The following is an 18978-nucleotide window of genomic DNA, read 5'->3' as shown; positions in this document are numbered from 1 at the left end:
CCCTGGAGCCTGTTCCTACTCCCCACAGCTAGTGGCACCAAAAGTGGTGCTATATAAGGTAGTACACTGGCCACTGACAGTACCTGGAGGCATGAGCCGGAGCGACATCGTGCATCAACTACAAGAAAGGGACCGAGAGACTGTCCGTTGGACCATATAAACTGGAACCATAAACTCACTGAACATTAAATCTCACCAAATGAGGGTCAATCCGTCATCGTCATAGTATCCACTCATTATACTCCACACCTGAACATAGCCATTATATGAACAACATACCCTCATATCTCAATGTCTGTACTTTGACCCGTTAACCTTTTACCCCCATTCTGGGATATTGCAGTTTATGTATTCCTTACGCCATCTGATCTTAAACCGAACTTCGCACCCCTTGATAATCTGTACGTTATTCTCTGATACCCAGAAATGTCTACACTTAAATTCTGTACCGTTCACTTTTTTTTAAAACATCATCTTAATAAAATGATTATCTCTGAGCAGCAGGCACCTGTCTGTATTTGCTGCATCCCAGCAGGGGTGCAGGCAGCCATGCAAATGCCCTATTTAGAGAGGATCCTGATTTTGAAGAATCCTGAGGAACAAGCAATCATAATATTCAACTGGTTTTGATAACAATTGGCAGTGTAGGGCTCAAGAGAATGCATCCGATGAAGTGAGCTGTAGCTCATGAGGGCTTATGCTCAAATAAATTTGTTAGTCTCTAAGGTGCCACAAGTACTCCTTTTCTTTTTTCTTGGTCTGTCATCTCTAATACCAATATTGATTACAGGGCTGCAGGACTGAATTAAGAGTAAAGATTAAAAGAACCCAATGTAGATAATTTGAAATGAAGCCTAAAATGGAGGGCATAATAATTATAAACAGCCATTTAAAAATGTAAACACAATGAAGGGAACAAAGTTATTCAGAGTACTAAAAGGAGCTGTAATTAGGAGTAGTGGTATATTAAAGAGAAAATATAAACTGAGTATCAGTGAAAGTGGGATCTTTTATACCAATGTTTCCCAAAGGGTGGGTCCTCACTCATCAATGTGTCACTGAAAGATCTAGATAAATCACCACATTCAGGGCTAAATTAACCCACTTTTGGGCCTAACATGGTAATGGGGCAGCCAGGCCAAAGCTGAGCAGCCCTGAGGCCACAGTAATTGTCTCTCCTTCATTCTAGAGTGACCAGATGTTCCGATTCTATAGGGACAGTCCTGATTTTTGCGTCTTTTTCTTATATAGACTCCTATTATCCCCCACTCCCTGTCCTGATTTTTCACAATTGCTGTCCGGTCACCCTACTTCATTCTCTCTCACACACACATTGGGGGTGGGCTGTAGGCAGGAAGAGTTCAAAAATCAAAAGACAAACCCCAGACAAATGTTAATCTTTAACTCACGCCCCCACCCCCCCCAAAAAAACTCATGATTTTTTCTCTCTTGAGGTTGGCACTACCAGGTAGAACCATGTGTCATCTGCACATTGCTGGCACTTGTGTCCCTGTTGTCAGTTTGCCAACTCTCTGTGAACAAAGTGACTTGCCCAAGGTCACACCGGAAACCTGTGGTAGTGCCAGGGACTGAATCCAGTTCTCCTCAAGCCCAATCCTCTGGCCACAGGACCATCCGCCCTCCCCTCACACTGGGGAAGCTTCTGGCCAACAACACAAAACTCTGTTATTTAAAAACACAGCCCTGTAGACGGGTCCCTTTCACTCTACCCGCGCTAGGCATGAGGGCACCAGCCAGCTGCCGCTGGCACAACATGAGACCAGGCCGCCCCTATGGGAATCGAGCCCGGAACCAGTTTCCTTGGCTACTGTTTCCCAGACGGAAAGTTGAGGAGACGGACCCACGCCAGGAGGGGGAGCGCTTAGAGGCGAGGACACGCCGCTCGCTGGGCTGCCGCGATGTGGAGCCGCGTCTCTGCCGTCGGGAGCCGCACGCGCGGCGCCTGTCGCTGCCGCCCCCGCCCCCGCCCCCTCGCCCTCGCCTCCCCCCGGGGCGCCCCGGAGCAGGGCTCGGGCAGGTGAGCGCCCTGCGCGGGGCGGGTCCCTGAGCGCGTGTCGGTGAGGCCGCTCCGGGTGCCGAGGTTTGTCAGCCGCGGCCCCGAGGCCGCGCTCGCAGGGAGACGGACCCGCCTGAAACGCGGTGCGGTGCGGTGCGGTCCGTGCCGGCCGCGCCCGGCTGGGATCCCCCGGGGCCCGAGCTGCGGCTTTCGGGAGGGTGACTGAATTGGCGGGGATTTGCCTCTGCCGGCGGCCAGTGGTACCGGGTCACGCCCCGCCTGGGCGCCCGCGGCTTTTAACAAGCGCCACCGGAGGATTTTCTCGTTCTGCCTCCCAGCGCTCCGGGGAGCCTTTTGCAGTTTCCTCGGTGTGGTCCGGCTGGTGCGGTGACATCCGCGCTGGCTGGCAGCCCAGGCCCACTCCGTGGGCAGAGCCGGATTGGGAGAGTTGGCGGGTCTTTGTGTGGCTTTTTTATAGAGCAGCAACCGGGCAGGTTGGTCTCTAAGGGCCACAAGTACACGTACGTGTGTGTGTGTGTGTTTTTTAACCGGGCAGGTGTATTTTCTGAGACTGCTTTTAACTCATTTTCTGACCTGGATTTCAAGTGAACGTAGCTTCAGTCCAGAAGGGACCATTGGATCATCTGGCCTGTTTGCCTATATACCATAAGCGCTTCAATGTCATGCATCCGATGAAGTGAGCTGTAGCTCACGAAAGCTTATGCTCTAATAAATTTGTTAGTCTCTAAGGTGCCACAAGTACTCCTTTTCTTTTTGCGAATACAGACTAACACGGCTGCTACTCTGAAAATTGTTACCTCTGTATTGAGTTCAATAGCTTGTGTGTGGCTGAAGCATAATTGTGTGTGGCTAAAGGATCTCTCCCTGAAAGGCATCCAGTCTTAGTTTGGAGACACCAAGAGACTGAATGAGCCCCTTCCCTTAGTAGTCTATTCCAGTGGTTACTCATCACCCACTTTAAAAAAAAAAATTTTGCTTTATTTCTATTTTGAGTTTGTCTGACTTCAGCTTCCTGCCATTGGTTTTCTTTTTATGCGTTTCTTCACTAGATTAAAGAGCTCTTTTGAAACCAATATTTTCTCCTTCTGAAGGTACTTATCCACTGTAATCAAGTCACTTCACAATTCTTTTTTTTTTTTTATAAGCTGAACAGACTGAGCTCTCTGTATGTCACTGTAAGTCCCATGAATCACTTTTGTGGCTCTTTTCTTCACCCTCTCTGTTTTCACATTGTTTTTTAAACTGTGGACACCAGAACTGTCCACAGAATTCCAAGCAACAGTGCACTATATACAGAGATAAAATCATCTCCCTTCTTCTACTCTCTACTTCCCTTTTCCTACATCTGAGGAACACATTGGCTCTTTTTGCTGCAGCATCACAAAGGGAACTCAAGTGGAGTGTTGCTTCTCAACTTTAATCCCAAAATCTTTAAAGTGTTTGTCCTCACAACGGTGGGGAAAGTACTAGTATCCCCCCCATTTTTTACAAATGTGGAACTGAGATACAGAGAGACTAAAGGCTTATTCTAAACCAGAAGTTATACATGTAGTTGGTAAGCTGTGAATTTATACCCGTATATTTATACCCATATCAGTCCCGGAGTGGATACTCCTTGTGCTTCTCTCTGGTTTAGCCCCTATTGCTTTGAAAGCAGTTTAGGGTTTAAAATGCTGCTTAAGTACCAGCTCTACTGGGCTTATGATACTAAAGATGGCATGAAGTGTTTTCAAGGGCAGCTGGCTCACTTCATGTCATTTTCTTTCCCATGCCTCAGTGTCATTTGTGATAGGCTTTCTTATCCAAGGCAGTAGTCTGCTCAAAGCTAGTAGTGCTGCCCGAGAATGGGGATGCACATTATTAGCATCTATCTACTGTTGGTGTCAGTTGTTATGTAGGTTATTGTATACAAAAGTAAAAAACTATCATGTCTCTCCTTCCATCTTGTGTTGCCAAACTGTTATATATATTTGTGGTCTCACCAGCACTTTAAAATGTGTGTGTGAGCAATAAAGCAATGCTGTCTGTTGGTACAGATGTATGCTCAAAGCATTGGATAAAAATTAGCATGATTTGGAAACTAATATATTTTACAGGGCACTGGAGACATTTAATCACTTCCAATAAGAATTGTATTGTTTTTTTTTTTTTTTACTTCAGAATTACCTGTTTTCTATCTTGAATGAACTACACAAGCAAGGTAGCCTAATAATACAAGGATATCCTCTTTTTGTACACTTCTTGAACATTTGGAGGGTATTTTGAAGAACTGATAATGCAAAGTATATAACATACTAGTTATTGTAAGTGGCTACAGCTTTCCCATGTTGATTTCTAAATTGCTCCTAATGCTTCATGCAGGGAGCAAATAATTACTTCCAATAAGTAATGCAAAATGAGATGATGGGAAAAGATGCTTTTTGGGGGAAAATTATAGAGACTGAATTGTAGTGGATAATAGCAAAGTCTGCTTAGTGCAAGTCAGAAGGCTTTTCACAGCCTAATTAAAGGGGTTGTGAAGTGTTAGTTGTTTTTTTTTTTTTTTGTTCACAACATGCTTTTTTTCACTGAAGGTGTTGGTTTATGCCTGTTTAATTTTCTCTGTAGTGTACTGATGTTTGGAACATATGTAGGTGCTTTTAAGCAGTCCATGAAGACTTACTTTGTATTATTGCTATGGTTACTCTGCTTAATATGTCAAAATGCTGAGACTGAAAATGTTGAGTGAGTGTGCAAAATATTCTGATGGATATGTGTGGCAATTGTGGTACTTTTGTTTTCCTAGAGTTTTAATGTGTTTACCTAGCAGACCTTAGTGGCTGATTTTCTGGTAAGCTTCTGAAGTTATCTGGTTTTCCAGTAGCCTTAAAAAAGGCACAAGGTCACAAGACTGCTACAAGGTCCCAATGTATACCTCAGCACAAAATGAAACCCACAGTTTGTCATAGTTATCAACCTGTTGTGGTTGTCCAACATCTCAGCATACTGTTTAGTGCAGATAGTTACTTGTTGCCTTTTGATTCAGTTCATTCATGGAGAAAAGAAAGCTGGTTTACATTATATTGCAGAAACCATAAAGACCTGCCTTCAGAATAAAATTGTACATTTAAGTTACCCAGTTCAGTTTGTGTAAAATTAGGCCCAGTCAGTTATGACTAACAAAGCAGTTCTGTGTACATTGTACCTTTTCCCTTCCTATCTTGTCTAGTAAAACACAAAAGTGCTTTAGCACCAGCACTGGGTTCTACAACAAGGAAGATGAATCTGCCACTTCTACAGACAGTAGTGCTGAGAAGGCTTCAGAGAATCAGGAGAAGACAACACCAGGAATTGCAAAGAAGAATTTGTTGAACATTATTAGTGAAATGAAAGTAGAATTAAGTTCAAAGAAGAAGTTCCAGATACTAAAAACACTGAAGACCAAGGAGCAAACCAAGGACCAGCCAGAAAGTATGGAGAGTGCAAGTAGCATGTTCCAGAAAGCTACAGCAGACAGTAAAGTTAAGAGGTAAAATGCAATATGTACAGTTCAAGTGTGTGTTCTTTGAAGTGGACTCTATTAATCTCTAGGACAAAATAGTAGCATAAAATGTCTTTTTTTCTTTGTATAGAAAAAAATCCTCTATGGGAACAGTCCTTTTGCTAATGGTTCTACTGTACCGTGCAAAAAGCAATAACAAATGGAATGGTTGCACTAAGCATGTATATTTACTACATACTTGTATTCCTGGAATTGAAGCCTCAAAATAAAATGTTGCTAGCTGTCCAGAGAAAATCAATTTAAGGGGAGTGTGGGAATTTTCCCTTTTGAAATGCCATTACTCAGTTATGAGAAAATAAAATCTGGGGAAAGGAAAAAGTTTTATATCTCCTTTTAATTGCCTCTCTTTGTACACAATTGATCATACACAATTTACTTATTTAAAAATGTAAATATGCAGCTAAACTCAGTTGTTCAGTTACAATCCGAGAAAATCTTTCCTTTGAATAAGGGCATACTTACAGAAATGTATACTCCTGGGGGAATTCTGCACCCTGCAGCAGGCACAGAATTCATACCTTCCGCAGATTTCTTGGTTCCCCTGCAGAAAAATGGGGGAGCCAAGAAATCTGCCCCTTCTGTGGCAGCCCAGTGGCCTCTGCTGGGAGCAGCTGGCAGCAGATCACCATGGGAGGGGAGGAGGAGAGACATTAAGGGTGTGGGGATGGGTTCCTGCCTTAATGCGAATGAGTGAGAGACTTGGGGCACGTCTTCACTCGCTTGTGGCTTGTGTAGTCATGGTATAGCGCTGGGAGAGAGCTCTCCCAGCGTTCTAAAAAAACCACCCCCACGAGCATGGCTCCCAGCACTGGTGCACTGTCTACACTGGCACTTTGCAGTGCTCAGGGGTGTGTTTTTCACACCCCTGAGCAAGAAAGTTGCAGGGCTGTAAAGTGCCAGTAGAGACAAGGCCTCACTCTGTCCCTCTGGTCGCTGTTGCTGCATCCTGGGCTTGGAGGGAGGCACAGGGCTGTGTGAAGCAGGGTCTGTCCCTGAGGCAGAGCAGAGATGTAACAGCTAAAGGAGTAGGCTGCTAATGTTCCCATTGTTAATTAATTGTTCCTGTTAGTCAGTTAAGGCTCCTTTTCCTTGCCAGAGTGATGTAAAGGAACCTTATTGCAAATGACAGTAATGGAATCCTCCGTTAGAAAGGTCTGTGTGCTTTCTAACTCTTTTTTTTCCTGTGCCAGAGAGGCATAATGGGGTTAGATTACTGCTCAGGATCTATTTTACTTACCCATTTAAAAAAAATGCAGGACAGTGATTAGCAAAACTGTATGACTTTCATGTGTGAAAGTCTGAGCAATTTAAAGAGACAGTCTACTTTACAGACCACCAAAATAAAAGTAATATCATTTAAATGAAAATCCAGGATTATAACTGGAATGCAGGGTCTTGGTTACCAGGTATTTGTAATTTAACTTCCATGTGTTTAGAAAATGCTGAACAGTTACTCTGATGATTTGGGGGGGGCGGGGGAGGGAGGGGTATGGTAGTTTAAATAAATTACCAAAATAAGTGAAACTGGTGTGATTATATTGCATTATTTTGACAAAATATGCAGAATTTTGGATTTTTTTGGTTCAGAATTCCCCCAGGAGTAAATATATTATCACTATCTATTGGGATAATGCTTAACAAAGGGAAATCTTTACATCTAAACATAGTGTTTAAAATCATGCCAAATTGGTAAAGGAACAGTAGTCATAGTTAAATCATGCCTATGTATGATCCCATGAGACAGATGTGCAAAAAAGGGTTTTTTGTCTGTGACTAAAAATCATATCTCGGTAGCAATCTTGTATCCTCTTCTTTTCAGGAGGAACAGTTGATTGGTAGCTGTGCCTTAATGACTGCTTTATTTTTTCCATTTATAGCTGACACTGTGTATAGGTCTTGGCATTATAACTGTACTCTGTTTAGGAAGAGTTGAGCAAAGCTTTTTTAAGCTTTTCTCATGGTGGTTCAGTGACATTAGGCTATCCCTACCATGATTTAAGAACACCAACTCTGCAGTGCCACCCAACCTCGGGCAGTTTTGTGCCGCAAGAGACAAACTTGTGCCTCTTCTTTGATAGTGTATAACTATTACCTTTAAGTCATTAAGATGTAAAATAACCAGTTATGATGATAAATGGCTTGTGAAATAATGACGCATAAGATCTTGATGTTTTTTATGTTTTTCACCTCTTGTCTCTTACAGGAGCAAGCTTCTCAATCCAGAATTGGTGGAAGCTGCTTCTGCTGTTGCATCTTCCTTACCTTTTGACAGGAAACGGACAGTATCAGATTTACTTGCACAACTAAGGAAGCATGAAGAAGCCACTGATGCAGAGAAAAGAGGGGAAACGACTAACATAAGGTCTGTAGATTGAATATTCCCCAGTAGTGCTGAAGCCTCTAATATTACACTGTCAAATTTAAGGTGGTTGAGGACTTTATATCCGAAAAACTGCTTTAAAAAGATATGCTTGAGCATTATCCTTCTTTAAAAAGCTAATGACTGAAGTGCAGTAGTCTGTTTGTACTAAATTCCTTCTTTAACTTCCAAGCCATCCAGCTTGCATCCTTCCTCTAGAGCAGCCTTTCAAAATTCTAGTGCCTGCTTTCCCGTGGGTGGGTGGGTGGTTGGTTGGTTGGTTTGTTTTTTAGATGGGCTAATAAAGTATCATTAGATTTATTTTTTGTCATCTTCATCAACCATCACTAAGATAGAAAGTCTGAAAGTTCATCTGTGTGGACTGGTAAATTTTAATGGCTGTTTTTGAAAGCTGCACTAAGTAAAGCAACCTCTATTTATAGTCCCACCCTACCCTTCAAAAATTTCCAGGCAGCCCAATAAACTCATCCCTTGGCACAGTTCCTTTTTTTTTTTTTTTTTTTTAATGTGGCTTCCGGCCAGGCAAACAACACTTATTTGGAAACTATGAAGGAACTGTGTATACTGCCCTTCTGTTTGGTGATGACAAAAGACAGGCTGCTGACTTCTGCTACTTTCAAGGTAGCAGCTCAGCAAATGCTGAATAAAAAGCAGAAAACTGGATCTTCAGCAACTGAGAATGTGGAAGCCTGTGATTATGCATGTTTGCAGTAACAAACTACAAGTAGTTTATAGATTTATTTTTTAATATGTCACATGAAAATAACTAGATTTGGGGCAAATTCAGATAAGGAATTAACTGGTAAAGTGATAGGAAATGTGGATTCATAAGACTGATGAAAAGTTATTTTGTGGGGTTTTATAGGGATTAGTTATAGGGCCTTTTGTGTTCAGTAAATATACCGATTAATAGCAGAGAAAGTAGCCAACAGGGTTAATATTTGCTGCTGATACATGCCATTTCCATCAATGAAAACTAAGGAGGATTGTGACACAGTCTAGATGGTTACAAATAAACAAAATGGTGGGGAAGCACAATGGTAGATGAACGTTAACTTTGTTAAATATAAGGTAATGCATATTGAGAGAGTGATTGCGGGAAAGAGAGAAACTATGTAACCTTGCCATACAGGTAGATGAATTCCTAATTCTCAATCAAAAGAACTAGGAGTTATTGTGGACAGGTAAATGAAGTTCTCTCTTCAGATGCTTAGAAGCTGGGGTGCATTTACAAAAAGTGATGGTAGAAACTAATAAGACATTAGATAATGCACAATGGTATACATTTCCCTGGAGTAATATGTTCAGTTTAGGTCCTCTCCTCTCAACAGAAATGTAAAACATCCAGAGAAGGTTGATAGAAATGGTTAGAGATGCTGTGGGTATTGCATACCTTTGGATTATTTAGGTCAGTGGTTTTCAACCTTTTTTTCATTTGCAGATCCCTAAAAAACTTCAAATGCAGGTGCGGACCAGTGTTCCCTCTAACTTTTCCCATGCATGTGCAGAATGAATTTTGTTATGTGCATCAGTATGGAGGTGGTGATGTGTGACACATCACCTCCATATTGCTGTTCATAACAAAATTCATGGGGTGGGGCTGTGGCAAGAGGGGTTGGTGCGGTGGGGGGTGAGGACTCTGGCTGGGGGTGTGGGCTCTGGGGTGGGGCTGTGGCAAGAGGGGTTTGGGGTGCAGGCTGTTCAGGGGCTACGGCAGGGTGATAGGACCCCCCTGCAGCAGCAGCACCTGTGCTGAGTGAGGGAGAGTTGCCTCTCCTGTAGCAGGTCCATGCTGGGGCTGGGGGAGGGTTGCCTTTCCCCCAACCACTGCGAGTCTGGGCAGGTCCATGCTGGAGCTGGCGAGGAGAGCTGCCTCTCCCCACAGCAGCAGGCCCAAGCCTCTGCTTGGGGCTTAACAGGCAGCAGCGCAGCTCAGAGGGAACTTAGGTGTGGACCCCTTTGGGAAATCTTCGACATAGTCTATGGACCGCCAGGGTCCATGGACCACAGCTTGAAAACCATTGATTTAGGTGAAGGAGTTAGAGGAGACTTGATTGAGCTGTGTAAAAACTGATCATTTTCTCCATTTAGTTCTTTTTAGCCTTTCCTTAAGGCTACAAGGAAATACTCTTAAGATGAACAAACAAGGTAATATTTCTTCCTATTTTGTATTGTGAACACGAGAAATTCACTGCTTGAATTCTGCAGATAGGGAGAGCTCAGGTCCTCACACTGGCCAGTGGAAGCTGAGTACTCATTCATAAGTGGATTTTTCAAGCCCTACTTGCCACTGTGTAAGAGAACTCATTATTTTGTTCTGTGTGGGTTTGGAAGACATGGTTTTCCTCCCCTGCCCCACATATTCAGTGTTGTACATTTGTTCTGTGTGGGTTTGGAAGACATGGTTTTCCTCCCCTGCCCCACATATTCAGTGTTGTACAATTGGCTATGTGCAATATGGCTGGATTACCATTTTTTGAAGCATCGAGTACTGGTCGCTTCTGAGACAGGATACTGGACTAAATGGACCACTGGTCTGAGACAGTAGATATTTTATGTAAAACACTTGATGGATTTAAATAACTGAAATATCTACACAAGCAAAAGAACCGTACAATATAACATTGTTACTATAAATCAGAATGTTGCTCAGATTTACGAGGAGGTATTAAATTATAATAAAGATCATATAATTATAGCCAAGAAGTCTTAGCTTATATTGTGCTTTGCATACAGTCTTCCCTCTGGGTGTCACTGTTGTACAGTTTTCTCCCATCAGTTTGTTTTATAGACATACTGAGGACAGCATGTTCACAAGAAGGGGGGAAAAAATTAATGATGCAGGATTTTTTATTTTTTTTTTTTTAGTGCGGGAAGAAGTTTTGCTTAATGGAAATTACAACACCGCCATAGGAAAATAAATTCAGCAATATTAAATGTTAGAATTAAATAAACAGAAGGAAAGGAATTCCAAGCTAAAGCTAAAATGCACCCCGAATTCTCCTTCTCTTGTTTTTTAACCTGGGTAGTGCACATGATCATTCCTGTTCAGATGTATCTGCAATACTTACACACAATGGACTGAATGGAGGATGGAGTTTCAGTTGGAAATCTGACTTTCCTTGTTGTGGAAGGAAGTCGGGCCACAAATATCTTTCTGGTTTTGTTTTTGGTTAATTTCTTGTTTCTTTTTCAACGTGTTAGAGGAAATGTGTGTAGGATGAACAACGTGATTGGCATAATACCATGCAATCACTTGTTTTAAAAACTATTATGAAAACATATTTGCTCACCTTTCATGCACCAGTGACACAACATTAGGACCCTAGCTGTCCAAAATTGTGACACTGTGGACTTTGTGTGTTAGATGCCCAGCATGGCCAGTAGAAAGTTTGGCCAGTTGTGCAAAACCTCAAAGAGAACTGCTCAGAGGGAGTGTGATCTCCATATAGTACAACAACATTCTATCATTTAGCATGCTTGCCAAGTAAAACAGTTGGACTGGGCGGTCTATGACTTTACTTCTGGCAAGGGGAAGACTGCATGATGCTAGTCAGACCCTCAGAAAACTTGTGAATTTTCTGGATCAACTCTAGGCCATAAATGCCAAGAATAACCAAAGAAGTTCAGTTCTTCTGCATCTCTCTCATTTTACTAATTATTTTCTGTTAATGTTATTGTCAGATTTAAAATTAACCTTAGAAAATCAAGGTTCTGAACATTTTAGGGCATCTTTTTGTTGTTAGTAGTTAGTTTGAAGAGCTCTTCTGATTTAAACCATCCAAAAGAGAATGTTTAAATATATACTTTCTGACACTCTTCAAGCATTGCAACAATGGAAATATATATATTGCATTTAGGTATCCAAAGCTTGCTTTCTTGACCTAGTTTCTGTTCTTTTAATACCACACCTGTTCCCTTGAAAAGAGGCTTTTATCTCGTAAAACTCACGCACTGTATTTTAACTGATTTTTATCGTTTTCACTTGCACTGTTCCAAAATCTAATGATGACTTCTGGCTTTTAACAGTCCCTCTCCCTAAAGGCATAGACACAACTTTATATCTAAAGAGTTCTGTCACCATAACTACAATCCTTGTTGAGGGTAGTAACCAGTGAGAATTGACACACATATATGGCCTAGATTCTCTAATTTTTATCAAAATAATAATACTAAGGTGTTGCGTTTAGATCTCATGCCCTGACAATAATTGAAGTGGGGGAAACAACAGCATCCCTGAAAAGTCATTAGTTTTCCCACCTCCCATTAGGACATCATCTGGCCAAGACCTTCCTAAGCCAAAGACCTGACTGGAGTTCCCTATCTCCCAAGAGATAGACAGACCTGTGATCCCATGCAAACTACTGCTTGCTGAACCTTTCATTAAAAGTTCAGGTGCTCTTACAAATCTTAACCTCCATTAGCATGGGAAGGTGGGTGGATGGCAATCTTCTAGTTTCTTAATCAAAATGTTGTGCAGTACCCAAAAGACATCTAAGTATATTATGTTGACACTTTCTTTTTCACCCAAACTTGTAATCTTGTATAAAAAAGAAAAATCAAGTTAATTTGACAAGATCTATTTTCCATAAACCCTTGTTGAATGGCATTATTTATAGTACCTTCCTTTAATTCTTGATTAATCAAGTCCCTTATCTGTCATTCCAGTATTTTGGCCAGGATCTATTTCAGGCTGACAGACCTATAATTACTTGGTTCATCCCATTTACCCTTTTTAAATACTGGCACAATGTTCTCTTGCCTTTCTTCTAGAACAGTGGTTCTTAACCTTTACTGCAGGCTGCACCTCTTCAGTTCTCAAAATATGTTCTCACACACCTTATCAAAAATCATTGAAGTAGGTCAGTTCTTTAAACCTAGATATGTTTTTTGTTTGTATATTACAGAAATCGTTAAATGTATAATGTTAATAAATACATAGGTTTGATGAAACAAAGTAGTTGTACTTATGTGCCTGTGCTTAATTTGTGTTTTCGATGATTTACCTTCTAAAAAAATCAGACATGTCTCGTGCTCCCAGAAAGGGCATCTCACACCCCCTGGGGGTGCATGCACCCCCGGTTAAGAACCACTGTTCTAGAACTTTCCCAGTGTTCCAAAAGTTACTGAAAATCAACATTAGCAGACCAGAGAGCTCCTCAGTCAGTTATTTTAAAATCTCTGATGCAAGTTATTTTGAACCTGTTGATCTAAAAATATCTAACTTTTAGTAGCTGTTGTTTCACATCCTCCTCAGCTATTGTTTAAATGGAAAGTATTCCATCATCATGACGTAACTACATCGTTTGGCTTTTTCTCAAATACAGAACTTCTGCCTTTTCTGGATTATCATTAAGGGTGTGAGTCTTTCAAGGAGGGCCCAGAAGTCATGGATTCCGTGACTTTCCTGGACCTCCATGACTTCTGGTGTGCCTGACCCCATGGCCGCCCACACCTGCTCGGGCAGCCCCTCGCCTGGAGTGGCAGTAGCGGTGACGGAGCCCCGGGTTGCCCTCCGCCTGGAGTCTCTTCTTTCTCCTCCCTCCCTCGAGCAGCAGCAGAATCCACTGGAGCACTTTCCTCCTCCTCCCCCCCACCTCCCAGCACCTAAGATTTAGTAAGGGGTATTTATAGTAAGAGTTATGGACAAGTCATGAGCTGTGACTTTTTGTTTATTGCCCATGACCTGTCCATAACTCTTACTAAAAATACCTGTGATTAAATCGTAGCCTTTAATTATCATTGACAAGTCTACCATTTCCGTATGATTCATATTTATGGCTATCAACTTCACCTTTCTTACATTTGTTATCTGTTTGTTCGTTTTTTTTTTTTTAAAGCTACTTTCACTTCTCCACTAAATCAGGTTGGTGTTTTAACCAGTTGGCCTTTTTTCTCACTTGTGGAATGTAGCTTTTTTGGCACCTAGTTAAATGTTCTTAAATAATTCCCATTTACATTTTTCTGTTTAAAGTCTTCCTCTCAACTGATTTGGGTCGTAACTATTTTCAGCTTTGTGAAATTGGCCTTTTTAAAGCACCAAGTTTATACCAACTGTTACTTGTATGGACTTTACTCTGTTTGCACGTAAATTGTGATCAAGTTATGATCACTTGTACTTAAGCTACCACTAGTTTTTAGATCTGCGATTCATTCCTATCAGTCAAGGTGATGTCTAATATAAAATTTCCCTGTGTTGAATTTTACACTTTTTGAGTTAAGAAATTGTCATCTGAAATATTTAGAAATTCTGAGACCATTTTAGTACTTGAAGCATGAGATTTCCAGCTAAGTCGCTCAGATTGAAGTCCCCCAGGATAGTGCTTTTTTTTTTTTTTTCTTCCCCCCATCCCCACATTGTAGATGGGCATGTAAGGAGATGCCTGTTCTCTGGTGTGATTTGGTGGTCCGTAGCAGACACAAAGTAGTATCCAATCAATATTGTTTTCTTCTGTCAGTGACTCAGAAACAGGTAATGCCATTTTTGACAATGCCCTCCTGCATCCCTTTTGCCCACTTGATCCTTACTAAATTGGTTTTATCCATTGGTTTTTTTTGTTGTTGTTTTTAACATTCTAATAGTGCAAATCTGCCTACTAGGTTTCATCAATACCAACTAGATTGAATTTTTGCTTATAGATGAACAATTCCAGTTCCTTTTGTTTGTTATCTTGGGTGTATAAACAATTAAAGAATTTCTTTTCTTCACATTCCTTGGTGCATTGATTGATTAACTTTGTTCTCAACATCTTGATATTCTGTTAAATGAGTGCTCAATAGTTCCCGCTTTTCACACTCTACTTTTGTTGTTAGTTTAATACCCTTCTGACTACTCTAGCCAGCCATTCTCCTAGAAAATGGCTTCCTCTTCTGTGGGGATGGAAGCCATCCAAACTATAGACCCTTTTCCCCATAGGGAACCAATGTTCCTCACCCCAAATCCGTCTGCCTCCAAGCACAGGATCTGTAGCTATGATCTTTGAAACTCCCCTGTTTGCTGCACATTTGCATTAATGTCTAATGCATTCTGTGAACATAGCTTATTTCATGCTGCCATATACTAAAAATATTTCAATTTGCAATTCAAAGAACGTTCATCATTGGATTTTCTCTTCAAGGAGGGCAGTAACTGGCATATGTTTGCTAAGTTGAAATTGTTTTTGTTTAAATTTAGAAAATAACAGGTAAGTGGGATTTTCTTCTAAAAAACAAGACTTCTTCAGAATGTTGACAGATGTTTTGTGGAAATGTCTAGTTCTTTCATATAGTTTGCACAATATAGGCTTATTTGGAATAATTTGCCTTATTAAAACATGTAACTAAGCTTGCTACTTTTTCATATTGTGGAATTTTCATTGTTCTACTTGTCTTTTTGATGTCAGCAACGTTATTGCAGACATGAAGATTGGGAAACGCCGTCTCACCCGTGGTGTATCCAGGCCATCCAGTCAAATTTCATTTGATGATGATGATGATGGACGAGGTGACATGTTTCAAAGAGGTATCCTGTCTGAATTTGCTGGAAGTAAAAGGTACTCTCTACTTGCCTGTTTTCTCTTTGTGCTCCTTACCCCAATAAAATACTGACCAGTTAAGTTTTTAAATTCTAATAATAAAGAAACACCAACTAGACTCCAAAACGTCAAAGCTAAAGAGTTCTCCAAGTTTCTACATCTTCCACAAAAATGCTGACTCCACATTCCAGATATAGATGCATTATACCAGGGGTGGCCAGCCTGAGAAGGAGCCAGAATTTAACAATGTACATTGCCAAAGAGCCACAGTAATATGTCAGCAGACCCCCTCCCCATCAACTCCCCCACCCTGCTCCCAGTGCCTCCCGCCCACCAGCAGACCCACCGATCAGTGCCTCCCCCTCCCACCCTGTACCTCCCAATTAGCTGTTTTGGGTGTGCAGGAGGCTCTGGAGAGCAGGGGGAGAAGCGAGGGCACTGCAGGCTCAGGGGAGGGGGTGGAGTGGGGGCAGGGCCTATAGCAGAGGCAGGGGTTAAGCAGTGAACAACCCTGGCACATTGGAAAGTTGGAGCCTGTAGCTCCAGCCCCGGAGTTGGTGCCTCTGCAAGAAGCAGCATGTTAACTTCTGAAGAGCTGCATGTGGCTCTGGAGCCACAAGTTGGCCACCCCTGCATTATACTGTAGGAAACAAAAGAAAATGTGTTTCTAACACTATTTTGTAAGTAGTTTTTTTCCCAAACATAGTATTAAAGTAGATTAATGTAAGAACATAGTTTAATTTTAATAAGCTGATCAAAGTCAATGCAATTTTTGGGAATTAAACCTGATTGTTGCAAATCTTTGGTGCTAATATATAATCTACTTTTTGACTTTGCTGTTTAAGTGTTTTTTGAATGTATCACTTATGCACAATATTTTACATCTCATTCTCTATCATCTTATGGGGGTGGGGGAAAAAGCTTTAAAGTGCTACTGTCATTTGAAGGAAAACTTTGAAAAATGTTCTGGGTAGAAATATTTCACCAATTGAGGGTTTTGGTTTTTTTCCCCTCTTGCTAAGGAAAATAGGAACTTTGCACCTGAGTCATTTCTTTAGTTTACTGTCGCCCCAGGCATCAAAATTGGCTACCATGGAACTAATGATTTAAAATAGTGACTCGAGAGTTCTCCCTGAAAATGACCGTGCCTTTTACTATTGGTGTCCTTTTTTTAAATTAACCCAGGCTCTTTTTACTCAGTTAATAGAGCACCCTTATTTTGTTATACTGTTATTATCTGTTCTCTCATCCTGTATTTTGTCCCTAAAACACATGTCTACATGGCATCCTTACAATCACTTGTCTTAGAACATGGTTCCCAAACTTTAACAACTTGTGAACCCCTTTCACTAAAACGTCAAGTCTCACGAACCTCCGCCTAAAAACAAATATTTCCAGGGATTGTCTCCTTTACTTGAGTATAAATTATTAAAGACAGCAAAAAATATCCACCTCCCTTTCCATTTCTTATAAGGAATCTTGAAGTTTAAATCTCCTCAGTGTGATAGATATGCTTGCTTTGATCTTCTTAGCTCTTGGAAGTCCAGAGGCTCCGGGCTGCTGGCCCTGTGCTGCCCGCGGTCTCTAGGGACAGATCTGTCCGCCATTGGAGAATTTTTTCCTGAGAACCCCCTGTAACATTTCGTGAACCCGAGTTTGGGAACCACTGTCTTATTTCTCCCCACATTTCTATTCCCAATAAGATTAATGCCTTTTAAAATTAACTAAATCTGACTTTAAGTGGAGTTAGTGGGTTAGAAGTTGAGAGAACCATGTTTATTGGCATATATGTGGGAAATTTGGAAGGCAGGATTTGCATAACTGAGAAATAAACATTCCTGGGTCAGTAGCTGTACAATATCCTTGCATTCCTTGGCTGAGACAGATTTATTTCAGTATTCAGAAAATTATGATTTTAAGTGAGGAACAAACAGGAGCATATGAATTCCTAAGCCATGTAGATCATACTGTAAAACCCAAAGGAACAACATGCACAGTTATATCATCAGAAAACATCTGTAGATGCTGAAATGTTTCTAAGTAATATGATTTTTTCTGATTTTGTCTTATGTGGGAGTTAGAAAAGTATCTTGAAGGGAGAGTTTCACGTAGTTTAGAACAGTACATAATGGCTCCACGTCTCAACCCCCAAAATGCAGCAAGTGATGGAGAAGGGATAGACCAGGCTGAGACTGGAGAACAGGGAAGAGAATGAGCCCTCATTGACTTGTACAGAAACTTTTGCCCCAAGGTTTTCAATATTCTTGGGGAGCTGTAAATGATGTCAATGTAAGGAGCAGAATAACTAAATGCATTGTCACAGGTTTCAGAGTATCAGCCGTGTTAGTCTGTATTCGCAAAAAGAAAAGGAGTACTTGTGGCACCTTAGAGACTAACAAATTTATTAGAGCATAAGCTTTCGTGAGCTACAGCTCACTTCATCGGATGCATTTGGTGGAAAAAACAGAGGAGAGATTTATATACACACACACAGAGAACATGAAACAATGGGTTTATCATACACACTGTAAGGAGAGTGATCACTTAAGATAAGCCATCACCAACAGCAGGGGGGGGGAAAAGGAGGAAAACCTTTCATGGTGACAAGCAGGTAGGCTAATTCCAGCAGTTAACAAGAATATCAGAGGAACAGTGGGGGGTGGGGTGGGAGGGAGAAATACCATGGGGAAATAGTTTTACTTTGTGTAATGACTCATCCATTCCCAGTCTCTATTCAAGCCTAAGTTAATTGTATCCAGTTTGCAAATTAATTCCAATTCAGCAGTCTCTTGTTGGAGTCTGTTTTTGAAGCTTTTTTGTTGAAGTATAGCCACTCTTAGGTCTGTGATCGAGTGACCAGAGAGATTGAAGTGTTCTCCAACTGGTTTTAGAATGTTACAATTCTTGACGTCTGATTTGTGTCCATTCATTCTTTTACGTAGAGACTGTCCAGTTTGGCCAATGTACATGGCAGAGGGGCATTGCTGGCACATGATGGCATATATCACATTGGTAGATGCGCAGGTGAACGAGCCTCTGATAGTGTGGCTGATGTGATTAGGCCCTATGATGGTATCCCCTGAATAGATATGTGGACAGAGTTGGCAACGGGCTTTGTTGCAAGGATAGGTTCCTGGGTTAGTGGTTCTGTTGTGTGGTGTGTGGTTGCTGGTGAGTATTTGCTTCAGATTGCGGGGCTGTCTGTAAGCAAGGACTGGTCTGTCTCCCAAGATCTGAGAGAGCGATGGCTCGTCCTTCAGGATAGGTTGTAGATCCTTGATGATGCGTTGGAGAGGTTTTAGTTGGGGGCTGAAGGTGATGGCTAGTGGCGTTCTGTTGTTTTCTTTGTTGGGCCTGTCCTGTAGTAGGTGACTTCTGGGTACTCTTCTGGCTCTGTCAATCTGTTTCTTCACTTCAGCAGGTGGGTATTGTAGTTGTAGGAATGCATGATAGAGATCTTGTAGGTGTTTGTCTCTGTCTGAGGGGTTGGAGCAAATGCGGTTAT

At 41.4% G+C, this 18978-nt stretch overlaps 1 protein-coding gene across 1 annotated transcript in view; it reads left to right on the top strand.

Annotated features, from left to right (window-relative positions):
• The first annotated feature begins 1574 nt into the window (after window positions 1-1574).
• Window positions 1575-18978, top strand: part of MRPS31 (mitochondrial ribosomal protein S31) — a 31764-nt gene continuing 14360 nt past the window's right edge. Inside the window, exons 1-4 of the mRNA XM_038377865.2 lie at window positions 1575-2038; window positions 5247-5546; window positions 7783-7941; window positions 15342-15491. Of these exons, the coding sequence (XP_038233793.1) occupies window positions 1920-2038; window positions 5247-5546; window positions 7783-7941; window positions 15342-15491 (728 nt within the window). The 5' untranslated portion in view covers window positions 1575-1919. The remainder of the gene's footprint in view (window positions 2039-5246; window positions 5547-7782; window positions 7942-15341; window positions 15492-18978) is intronic.

The sequence above is a fragment of the Dermochelys coriacea genome, chromosome 1 (assembly GCF_009764565.3).
Source record: "Dermochelys coriacea isolate rDerCor1 chromosome 1, rDerCor1.pri.v4, whole genome shotgun sequence".
Classification (NCBI taxonomy): Eukaryota; Metazoa; Chordata; order Testudines; family Dermochelyidae; genus Dermochelys; species Dermochelys coriacea.
The sequence above is the reverse complement of the archived record's forward strand: the minus strand, read 5'-3'. Positions and strand labels throughout refer to the sequence as shown.